This window comes from Ctenopharyngodon idella, chromosome 1, assembly GCF_019924925.1.
Source record: "Ctenopharyngodon idella isolate HZGC_01 chromosome 1, HZGC01, whole genome shotgun sequence".
Classification (NCBI taxonomy): domain Eukaryota; kingdom Metazoa; phylum Chordata; class Actinopteri; order Cypriniformes; family Xenocyprididae; genus Ctenopharyngodon; species Ctenopharyngodon idella.
Window position 1 is genome coordinate 21349693 of NC_067220.1, and position 13287 is coordinate 21362979.

General features: G+C 34.8%; 1 protein-coding gene across 6 annotated transcripts in view; it reads right to left on the bottom strand.

The window, feature by feature from the left end:
* The window catches only part of lrba (LPS responsive beige-like anchor protein), a 259976-nt gene that overhangs the window by 145411 nt on the left and 101278 nt on the right, over positions 1 to 13287 (bottom strand). For all 6 annotated transcript variants that reach the window (XM_051892487.1, XM_051892501.1, XM_051892479.1 and 3 more), the window contains exons 34-35: positions 6298 to 6362; positions 388 to 496 (exon numbers count right to left, since the gene is read on the bottom strand). In XM_051892487.1, coding sequence (XP_051748447.1) covers positions 388 to 496; positions 6298 to 6362 — 174 coding nt within the window. The remainder of the gene's footprint in view (positions 1 to 387; positions 497 to 6297; positions 6363 to 13287) is intronic.

The following is a 13287-nucleotide window of genomic DNA, read 5'->3' on the forward strand; positions in this document are numbered from 1 at the left end:
AACCTTAGACCTTTGAACAGTAGTGTACATAGCCAATAGTTTACAGTACTTCACAGCCGTGAAACATGATTTGCGACTTGCTATTGCGAGTCAGATGAAAAGTGGCATTATAGGAAGAGACACTATCATTTTAGACACCATTTGATTGGACAAAATCCTGTCAAACGCAACATGAGTCATCTGTATTTTTGGCCCATTTAATAGTGCAGGAAGCACTAGCAGTATTTAGTGGGTGTCAATCAAATCATTTCATGGGGTCTTTAACTATTGGAAACTTTCATTGACTGCAGACAAGAACTCATGTAGACTGAGTGAGTGAATGTGTGTGTGTGTGTGTGTGTGTGTGTGTGTGTGTGTGTGTGTGTGTGTGCGTGCGTGCATGTTTACCTCAAACTCAGCATGTTTGTGGATGTCCTCTGCTCTCTGGCGGCTCAGAATGAACTCGGCCTCATTAGCTACACGCACCAGATGGTCCTTCATGGTGTGGCTCAGCAGTCTGCACATCAAAAACACATTGAACATTAAGAGTTCATACCCGACATCACATGATTCTATCTGAATTATTTTCTACAATGACGCAGTTTGTGTTGGTAGGATAACTGAATCCACATTAGGATTTCATACCGATCCGATTAAACTAAATTGGAAAACAAATCACACATGTATTTTTACATTTATTAAGAAATGTACTGATCATAAGAGATACAACAGACGCATTTACAGATATTACAGATCCACTGATACTGAAATTATGATGCCAATAAGCCAATAATTATTTTCATATTATGGCTGATATTATAAATCTATACTACTTTATTAAAAAAAAAAAAAAAAAAGTTTGCGTGCTACAAGTGAATTTAGCCATTACATTATAATGTACAACACGTAAATATAAGCTGATGAACAACCAATATTGGCTGATACAATAAATATTATTATTATTATTAATAATAATAATAATAATATCTGCAATAAATAATGTGATATTGGTATATCATGCATCCATAATAAATCACATTGTATATAAATTCCATTGTATAATGATATTCACATCCAATAGAAGATGTTGGCCTACAAAATAGTAAAAGGATATCTTCTACATCTCTCAACTGTTAATCTGTGAAGTAAATTGTACTGATTTAATAACACAGTTGTTAGGCCATCAAAGTGTATATAGTACACTAAACCAACTTAACTACACCATGTAAAATAAGCAGAAAATCATATTTAGCACGGCAGCTAAAACCACCCCCACTAAAACAACCAGCAATTGATTTGTAAATGATACGTATCTAACAAGATACGGATGTAGGGGGTGTGGAGAAGGAGGCAAGTCTCACCCCAGATCATGTTTCTACATATGTAAGAACAGCCTTCCTTGGATAAACACACACACACACACACACACACACACATAGACACACACACAAACTTTCTTATCACAGGGCATCTGACGATTATAGGGGCTGATGGAAGATGAGACATATCCTGCTTTTACTGCTACTGTTTGTCAACCCTCATCAAAACCTGAAGCTGTTCTGTCTATCTCAGAGTCTTGTTTGTGAATCAGCATTGCTTTTTCTGTCCACGGTGCCCTGGGTTAGCACAGACGGGGAGGAACCTGATCTTGAAACAGCACATTTACACCCCGGGCAGATTTGTGAACAACACAAGCCATGGCCTAATAAAACATTCCCCCCAGAGACAGAGATGAGTCTCTCAGCAGGTCAGGAGGCTCAGGCCTCCGCAAAGTGGAAGAATAACAGGCAGAGGGTGGAGGGCAGAAACTCGAGCCTGGTGTGTCAGCGGTGGGCAGCGGGGGAGCGGACGTGCCAGGGACTCTGCAGTGACCCTCTCCCACCCCTCTCACCCCGACTGCCATCAATAACACAGCCCACTCTCTGTGACTGCCCTTCATTCTATAACCCTTTCGCTTTTCTGTCTTTCTTTATCTGTTTTTACTTACTTTATGATATGACAATCTAGAGAAACAAACAAAAGATTAGATTATCGATTACACAATGATGATACCATGAAAGATCTAATTCTGCGCATTGCACCACGTGACATTTTACAACCTGAACTAGCCTTGTCTCGTCATAAAAAGGTCAAATTATCTAATATTTTGAAAGACTTACTGACCATGACACACAGTCATGAGGGTCTTTAGGGGTCCTCCATGATATAATTTCCTGTTTTATGTTTTTTTTCCTACATGTTGGTTGCACCACACACTTGATTTGGTAAACAAAAGACAAATATTAATATGCAGTTTGATTAAATGAATAATTTTCTTTTTTTTAAGAAATAATAATAAAATATTATGCCAAACTGCTTTATAAGGTTGTACTTTTCAATAATTTCAATATTTTAATGAATCTTTTCTTCTTTTTATATCATATCAGCACAGACATTTTCGACTTTGTGCTCCAAAAATATTTTAATTTATAATCATAAATTATAAAAGTTATATTAAATAAATATTAATATGAAATATTAAACAGAAGGGGTGTTTTTAAGTCACTGCACATGGGGGTGGGCGATATGACAAATCTTTCACAATATGAGAAATTTTATTTCACAATAAGATATGTTATAGGCCTAGTTTCTTTATTAATTTATTATAGTTATTAAAAATAAGAACAAAGCAGCAAATTATACAAACAACAGGATGAATACAATAGAACAACTGAGTTTTTTTTAGGTACAGTAGGTTTAACATGTAGGCAAGTAAGAAATACTACTACATAAATTGAATAATCAAATGTAAAAAATAAAGCATTGCATAGTCTTTTCTGTATGAATTAAATATAAATTGAGTATTATTAAAGATACAAAAGTTATTCAGTCAAGAGCAGTGAGTGATTTTCTTGTCTTTTGCTGTTTGATTCGCATTAATGACACAGATGGCAGCAGGTATATTAGGCTGCTGTCACTTTAAGACAGAATACATGGACTAAATATACTGACATAAATCTGGTTTTCTCTCAGCTGTTTAAGTCATTTAACACATAACTCACTGTTTATGTTAATACACATGATGGGCATTTTGACATAATTATGTGCATATTTGACCATTCAAGCACAATAAGCAGCGAAAGAGAACTCAATTTGGGAACACATGCTGTCTGAGAGAGGCGGCTTTCTGTGTATTCGCTTCGGATGCGTGTTAAGCCGAGCTCACACTAGAGGAGTTTTTAAATCCTACCTGAATATGAAATCTTGTTGCAGCACACAAAAGGAGAATCTTCACAGATTTTATTCTCACAAATCTCAAACATGCACACACTACAAGATTTGACATTTGTAGCGCAGCACACACTACAGGATATTATTAAGATTATCGGTAACACTTTATTTTAGGGTCTTTTAACTAGTTGCTTATTAGCATGCATATTACTAGAATATTGGCTGTTTATTAGTAATTATTAAACACATATTAATGCCTTATTCTGCATGACCTTATTCTACATTCTTAATCCTACCCAATACCTAAACTTAACAACGACCTTACTAACTATTAATAAGCAGTAAATTAGGAGTTTATTGAGTGAAAAGTCATAGTTAATAGTGAATACATGTTCCCTATTCTAAAGTGTTACCAGATTATCATACCCAGAAGAGCACCTCACATGATTTCATAGGGAAGCGGATGTAAACATATTTGTCAATGACATAAACAGGTATGTTTACATTTGCTAGCAGCTTTCTACACTCACCTGGTATGTTCAAAACCATAGCGATTTCTCCTCAGCTTTTTTCTTTGTCCGTACGGTTGTATCATGTTATTGAAGACGCGTTATTCAAGAAGTTGTGTTGTTGCAACGCGTCAACGCACCGTTCCGGCATCTCCACTGTCCAACGGACCCATACAGCAGCTGGTTTCGTGGTCGCAATTTCAAAAGCGCTCTCATTCACTTCTCTCATTGGCTGTTGTTAAAGAACTGATGTAATCTTCCCGATTTAAAATCCTAAATATCAAACATGTTTGATATGATCGGGGCAGCCCCGATTTGTGTGAAAGTAGATCGGGAGGGGCAAGATTCGATCTGTGAACGCCTCACATTACCAGATAATCTGCGCCGAACATCGGAGCCGATTGAGGTCCTCGACAAGATTTTTTCTCCAGGAGGGGAAAATCTGGCATAAATCGGCCTAAATCTCCTGTAGTGTGAGCCAGGCATTAGTCAGCACGAGTAATGCATTGAGATCTTTTTTTCATGACTTACCGCGCTTAATATCATGCACGTCCCACTTTTCTTCTGCTATGCAAATATATATACATACCACGACATAAACGATATAGCAAAATCTGTAACGACAGACATTTTATATCGTTGCCATGATATATATCGTCTTAACTCAAGCCCTAACTGTATGCATATGCTAACGCATATGCGACCAAATTTCACGAGAGGCGACTAAAAAATGTCTTTTATTAGGCAATGGCTAGGAAAATGACAGGGTAGAGAGGAAATCATTGAATAAAGTCGTTATTTTTGTTTTGTTTTTGCGCACAAAAAGTATTCTCGTCACTTCATAACATTAAGGCTAAATCACTGTAGTCACGTTGACTGTTTGAACGATGTCTTTACTACTTTATAGACCTTGAATGTGGTCATTTCGTTGCTTTCTATGGGAGATAAAAAAAACAACAACTCAGATTTCATCAATAATATATTCATTTGTGTTCTGAATATGAACGAAGGTCTTACGGGTTTGGAACGACATGAGGGGGAGTAATTATTGACAGAAATTTCATTTTTGGGTGAACTAACCCTTTAAGTGAATGTAAATAGTTGAGAAAGTAAACGCTTGTGTATATTGGATCCATGCATTAGTCTTAAAGTGACAGCAGCCTAATATTCCTGCAGCTGTCTGTGTTTTTAATGTTAATCAAACAACAGACTCGCTGCAAAAAATCAAAATCAAATAATTTGTAAAGTGACTATGCAGTGCTATTTTTCATTTGATTACTTTATTTAATTTCTGTACCTAATCTACATCTAACTACTGTTAGATCTACCTGAAAAACCTGAAAAGCACTGTTTATTTAATTGGCATCTTTTCTATTGTTTACTTGTGCTACTGCTTGTAGTTTGATTATTTGACCTTATTTTATTACAGACTGTTTACTTGACTTTAATAGTGTTTGAAATTTATATTTTATATTTATGTAGAATTTTTTCATTTGCATTGTTCTTGCATTCCATGTAAAAAGTCTACCGAGTAAAATAAAATAAAAAATAATAGCCAATGGCGACTCAAGCTTCAGAGTGTCCGTAGAGAGTTGGTATGTATGATTTGATATGGTTTCATATATATATATATATTTATTTATTTATTTATTTATTTTATTTATTTATTTATTTATTTATTTATTTTATTTTTTTTACACATTTTTGAGTAAATTAATGAATCTAGACAAAAAAAAAAAAAAAGAGCATCACATCAGTGACCACCCAAGAACAATGGAATTCATCCCATATAACAATGGAATCATCCCATTTAATCACTGTACTGCACTGCCACAGTATTTGTTTTTAGTTCTTTTCTTTAAGTCTAATAAGAATTCAAAGAGTGTTACGAACTCCTTTGATGAAAATCAACTTGACTTTGAAAGCACTGTGACTAAATCAGTATTGATCATCTTAATTTTAGCACATTAAGCATTATAATGACATATTTGATGTGCACTTTTACAGCTAGGATTACAGTGATATCTCTATGACAGGTGCTGGTGTGCCAGATGTTGTCTAAACCTTGACCCTACTTTCCAAAAGAAAAGCGTGTGTTTGAAAAAGAGCTGTAAAGATGGCCAGCAGTGAAGGTGGAGGAGCCTTAGTGCATCACTGCATTCATTAACATTTCTGGAGCGCTCATCAGCACAGCAGCATTCATTAACATTAATTTCCATTGCTAAGATAGAAATGAGAGCCATCTGAAAGATCTAAGGGCTTAAAATTGAAGACAGATCCTTCCATCCCAAAGGGAGTCTGAGTAAAAGAGTCCAACAGATGAGACATAAACCTGTCTGAAAACAGCAAGATACGAGAAAGATTTCCCAAGAGGTGGAGAAGAAACTAAGGCGCTGCTGCCCTCTCAGAAACACATGGGAACAAGCCAAGTTATTGACAGACGCCTTGAACTCCAGGTCACCCTGTTGATCCCCTTTCCACATTACATTGATTTCCTCCCAAACAGGATCTGATCGTACACACGCGACGTAGCATTGTAGGCCAAGAGATAATGAGGAGGTGGCTAACAAAGGGTCAGAGGATGGGATTAGATAATTACCTGCCCTCGTTCACCAGCTCGATGAAGGCCAAACCCGCATTCTTTTGGATGGAATTCTGCCACTCCTGTGGAGAGAAATAAAAAAGACTTTACACTCAGATTATACAATAAGCAGAGAGAGGATGGTTGGATTTAGTCCGCATAATGTCATTAATATGTAAGGATTAAAATGAACCCAACATCAAAACAGAAGCTTCATCATCATCAACAAACTCCATACAGAGGAAGAGATCACTGGGGGTAGAAGGGAAGAAAGCAAAACAGGGCTCTAACATATTTATATTGTATCTTCAATGTTCAAGATTGCCTTTAACCAAGCACACCCCTCACAAACTTTAACAGGTCTCACCCGGTTGTTGTAAAATGTGTTAGTCTAAACAATTCCTGAAACCACAGCTTTCAGTGATGTTTAATAGCCTAGGAGCGAGACCAAATCATTGACATTTTTCACAGCTGCGCCAACCTTTCAACACTTCCCTGTGATCGTCTCAAGAATAATAATAACAGCCAGGTCATGAGTATGTACAAAGTCGCTCGTGTATTCTCGAGGGCTCTTTTCACAGAGAGACTGTATCATGGAGACAGCAGCGTAACGGTCCGACCCTAATGTCTCATTTGTTTCGGCCAACAGAGAGTGCTTTAAGGTTGAGGTGCTACACAAGCAATAGTTTCATAATGATGATGATTTATTTTTAATCCCCTGCTTATTTCTAGAGTCATAAATGAAAATGAAACAGGGCAAATGTACTTGCTTATTAAGAAGGAAATATTTCACTATCTTCTGGGAGAAGAAGAAAAGTGAGGCTGAAACCAAAATAAACAAAAATTAAAAATGGCAATATATGTACGGCTTTATTTAGTGCAGAGGCTTTGTTCACTATTACAGCTGTTAATTCCCAGATTATGCATTTTACTTTGGAATCTCCAGCATAAAATATTTTAGGAACCATAATCAAGCAAATCTTGCATCAGTTTTCAGACAGCAAGCTAAGCTTGGTTTCTACAGTATTTACATTTCAACAGAGCCAATACAGCAAATCAATTAGAAAGTTGAAGGAAAAGATTGATATTTCTGTACCACTCACAAATAATAAATGGAATTGCTAAATAATTCTTTTCAAACAGAAACTATTGGACACTCTCCCCATCTACAACTGGTTAAGTCCAGCCTCAACCAAACAGCATGTTCTGAGAGTGTCACAAAGATCAGAGAAATTTGGGATAGAAGAGAGCATCTTAACACTTTAAAAAATATACTAGTGCTGTCAATCGGAGAGAGAAAAAAAAAAAAAAAAAAAAAAACTAATCAATCGCACATTTTTTCTGTAATTAATCGCGATTAAAAAATTGGAGTTTTTAATATTTTTATATTGTAATAGTTTCACAGTTACTCTCCAGATGAATGTAGAAACAACTTAAAACAGTATATATTAAATATTTGTTTAATGGCTTTTTTTTTTTTTTTTTTTTAATGAATGAAGGCCAGTATCACTGATACTAACACTCATACTGATGCTCTACAAAATTGATTTGTTTTTTAAAAACATTAATTGTAGACATTCAACATTACAATATAACTGAAAGCTATCAATTTCAACATTTATTAGGCTTTAAAAAGTAACAACTTTTAATTTAAGTAAACTTAAAACAATCTTCATAGAATATCTTCATATAAACCCATCATATTTACCTGTGGCCTACAGAAACTGAATAAAGTTATCAAACACTTTACAGTCTTCACTGCACTAAATCTCCTGTAGTGTGAGCCAGGCATTAGCCAGCACGAGTAATGCATTGAGATCTTTTTTTCATGACTTACCGCGCTTAATATCATGCACGTCGCACTTTTCTTCTGCTATGCGGATGTATATACATACCACGACATAAACGATATAGCAAAATCTATAATGACAGACATTTTATATTGTCGCCACGATATAGATCATCTTCCCTCCAGCCCTAACTGTATGCAACCCTCTACATTGTAAGTAAATCAGTCACATATGCAACCAAATTTCACGAGAGACGACTAAAAAAATGTCTTTTATTAGGCAATGGCTAGGAAAATGACAGGGTAGAGAGGAAATCATTGAATAAAGTCGTTATTTTTGTTTTGTTTTAAGGTTGAATCACTGTAGTCATGTTGACTGTTTGAACGATGTCTTTACTACTTTTCTGGACCTTGAATGTGGTCATTTCGTTGCTTTCTATGGGAGATAAAAAAAACCAAAAAAACTCTGATTTCATCAATAATATATTAATTTGTGTTCTGAAGATGAACGAAGGTCTTACGGGTTTGGAACAACATGAGGGGGAGTAATTATTGACAGAAATTTCATTTTTGGGTGAACTAACCCTTTAAGTGAATGTAAATAGTTGAGAAAGTAAACGCATGTGTATATTGGATCCATGCATTAGTCTTAAAGTGACAGCAGCCTAATATTCCTGCAGCTGTCTGTGTTTTTAATGTTAATCAAACAAGGTCCAGAAAAGTAGTTAACACTTTAAAAAAAATAAATAAAAAAAACTAATCAATTGCACATTTTTTCTGCAATTAATCGCGATTAAAACATTGGAGTTTTTAATATTTTTATATTGTAATAGTTTCACAGTTACTCTCCAGATTCATGTGGAAACAACTTAAAAACAGTATATATTAAATATTTGTTTAATGGCATTTTTTTTTTTTTTTTTTTTTAATGAATGAAGGCCATACTCGTACTGATGGCTCTACAAAATTGATTTGTTTTTTAAAAACATTAATTGTAGACATTCAAAATTACAATATAACTGAAAGCTAACTGAAAGCTATCAATTTCAACATTTATTAGGCTTTAAAAAGTAACAACTTTTAATTTAAGTGAACTTAAAACAATCTTCATAGAATATCTTCATATAAACCCATCATATTTACCTGTGGCCTACAGAAACTGAATAAAGTTATCAAACACTTTACTGTCTTCACTGCATAAATTATAAATTAAATACAGATTAATCCTTATAAAAGCTACAATTTTCTCTGTTACCTTTGTTCTTTGATTAACATTAATGACAGACATCACAGCAACTGGTTTATTAGGCTACTGTCACTTTAAGAGCTGCCGATGCTGCAAATGACAGATCTGACGTGCATCTCATTTTCTCACAACTCTTAAAATTCATTTAATACGTTATTTAACTCAGACTGCTGCTCTTATGAGGATTCTCGACAAAACGGGTATTTTGGCATAATTCTGTGTGTTTTGTTTGTTGAAGCGTGAAAGAGAACTCGATACTGGCGCGCGTCTTCCTGTACGCACGAGTCGTGTGTCACACAGACACGACATTCACATACAGTGCATTCTCGTTTGTCTTGTGGCGCTTGAATGGTTTAAAAGCATTTGCTTGAATAAGAGTATGATCATATAGCCAAATTATGACGGAAAAAACATACTGTGTTAATTGCATTAAATATTTTTTATACCAAATTATTATACCAAAATATACTCATTACTTTTACAGAAACTGGAAAAAACATTTATTTTTTCTTTTTAATTCAATTATCAACTGAATCAATTCTGGGTATTACTGTAAACTGTATAAAATAGAATAAGAAAGGGAAAATAAATAAGTTGAAGGTGAAAGGAAAATGGGGCAGGATGATGGGAAAACAGTAAGGTGCTTTTTCAGACCAAACAGCCAACTAAAGTTCAGCAGATTACATTGTTGGGAGAAACTGCACATATACTAGGATCTTTTGTTAGGAGAAAACGCTTCAGCAGCTATCATCAACCAAGCACACAAATACATTTTCGCTACAAAGATAAATGAATGTTCGATGGGTGAGGGAAAGGCATTATTCTTTAATTAAAGGAAGCAATGACCCCAATCAAAAAGCCTTAACGATCAGTGCTGTGCGTTGGGGACAAGGCTGACGGTTATTGGATTTCAACCAGTCATTGTGATAGGGCCTGATATGGTTTTATGGTATCCAATGCTGTTTCCATTCTGACCTGATGAGTGGATACAGGCAGCCATTTGTGACCTTTCCACTCTGACCCTGACCTAAGAGAGGTGCTTCTACAACCCAGCCACCTCTGCCACGGTCCTGTCGTTATAGCAACCACTCACGCTGATCCATTCATGTCATCAAGACCGGGATTGTGTTCTAAGATAGAACATGACTTTTATCAGCCACACAAACAGCTCCTGGGAAAGTTTGTATCGTAAAGATAAACTCGTAATGCTAACCTCTGTGATTCAAACCAATCTTATGCTCTTCATCAAGGACATTTATAATTGACCCGTTTCCTTCAGTTTCGATAAAACAACAAAGACTAGCATATAGGGAACACTTCCTCAAGGTCAAATCTATCCAAACACACTTGCATAAAATGTCAGTTTCAATTTTATTGATGCTCAGTATATAAACAAGCTATCCAAGATTGAGACTTCTGGTACACTGATTCAGGACATGCAACTCAAAATGTCTAACATGCTGTAAAAACACATCAACTGAATACCATCAATACCATTTTTAATGATTGTATTTGTCTTATTCCGTTGGAAATTTTATACTTGTTTGTATTTATTTATTTGTTAATTTATAATATTATTTTTATCAAGAAATATTAAGAAGATAAGTTATGAAAAAACCTGAATATGAAGTCAATTCTGACAAACCCTGCACATAATATACATACGAATTTATGTGTTCCTCAGCATCAATGAATCCTCAACATCTTACTTTATATTTACATTTACCTGCATCTTTTCCATAAAACAATCAGTGCGATAATGCTGCAAAATGCGCAATTATATTATATTAAGTTACATTGTCCTTATTTTTGAGTGAAGAGATCTATGCTATATAGGCTATGTTATGAAAACAGAAGCTTGTAATACAGAGCTAAGGGAATGCAGAAGGAGAAAAAGAGAGAGAGACCTGGTGACACTCTTACAAAGAACTTGGTGGCATCTGCATCGGGACAGTGTGAGCGTGTGTAAACACATTCTGAACACATTTGTAAACAAAATCAGTGTAATGTTGTGTGCCCATAAAAAAAACATTGCACAACATTTCCTCACACTTTAAATGAATGCTTTGATTCAATTTTACATTTTTTTTTTAAATAAAAAACAAAAGTAATTTTCTTCTGAGACACACAAACAACATGATTCCATAGAGAAGTCATCCACTGAGGCATTCTTTTGTTTAGTTTTGCCATGATAATTACCGTGGCGCTGCATTCCTAATCACTGCTGATCAAGAGAACGCAATTACCCTCAAACTAAAACACAAATGAAACACAACTGAAACAACGCAGACCTACAATGTACCGTTTTGCCTCATTCACAATGGCAAGTCAAGGAAATGTGCATGGCGTTTGGCTTCGTTCACTGAAAATAAACAAGTCGCTCTCCAGTTTCCAACCCATCAGTTATAATCACAAGTATTTGTTTGTTTTCTGCAGGCTGGGGGATTGAAGCTCAGATGAAACAAAAAAATTATCCGTCACATGTAAGAGCGCTGTTTCAGATCATAACGAGCAGGAGAAGTTTACGTTACGGCTTGTCCACAGAGCACAAGGCGATTTATGGCGGAAAAGTGGCTACTGTACAGCTTTGATCGACGGAAAGAAATTCTAAATTTAAAATCTCAGTGTAGTATTACTTACAGGGAAAACCTTCAGCAAAGTATTTCTACCTGAAAAAAAAAAAAAAAAAAAACTTTCCAAACAAAAAAATAATGTTTCCATAAAGCATCTACAGTATTACTGCAATGCTATACTCACTGCGGTTTTAAAATCAACACTGAACAAAATCCAGCATGTTCAGAATTACACAGCTAGAATCCTGACTAGGCATAGAGCAAGTGATCACATCAGGTTGTGTGTTTATTCTAAGATTCATTTACTTATATATAAGACTTTGTGTGGCCTTTTTAATTTAATCTTGTAAACCTCTTGTTTTCTATCTGTCCATTGCACTTGTATAAATTAGGAACAGGGCATTTTCTTTTTATGCTCCAAAATTGTCAAACTTTCTACCTAAAAAATGAGAACCTCTGTGTTCTTTAAAATCTAATCTTAAAACTTGATTTTATAGATTTTTATATACATTTTTGTAGATTCTTTTTTATTATTATTATGTGTAGTATAGTTGTTTATTTCTGATAATAATTTTGTAGACCTTACATTATTACAACATTATTGTATAACAGCATACTTATTTTAAAGACCCCCTGTGGTGATAATCAAGTTTTTAATGTTGTTTATGTCTTTGTGGTGTTTTTAACATGCTTTAAGACAAACCATGTGCAACTTCATATGTCATCACTATTGCTGAGTATTGTGTAGATTTATCAATATGGCAGCTGTATGATGTATATTATGATGTTATGATGAACTATATGCCTTTCTTGTTGTTTAAAGCCTTTGTAAGGATACTGATTGTTAGAAGGCAGCTGTCTGACTCTGACATGGCAAACGGGAACATGGTTTGTGTAACATTAGCAACACATTATTAGCTGTTTGATAACATAGTCAAGCAAAAGGCTAATCATATTAATTACTGTTATGTGTCTGATGTTGTAAAGAGTGATACCATTGTGCAGCGTTTACCTCAGTAAGTTGACCATGTGGATCTCTGAGCTTGCGTGAGCGAATGGAGGCGGTGCTAATTTGCATATTCATTGATCCGCGTATACTAAATGAGGCAAAGGTGTAGGGTTACATTCAAGCTATTTTAAGGCATAAAGATTTTTTTTTTTTTTTTTTCCACAGGAAAATACATTTAAATATGTCATTTTGGTGATCAAAGATGAGCTTTAAGGGATGCAATTATTGACTACAGGGGGACTTTAAAATATAAAGACAAAATATCCTCCTTTGTATCTTCAGAAAACCATTTTGTGTAATTATTCATTTTAATATTCCTGATTTTTTTTTATTATTATTATTATTAATTATTTTAATATTGCCGTTCAATGAGTTTAATTATTATTATTAT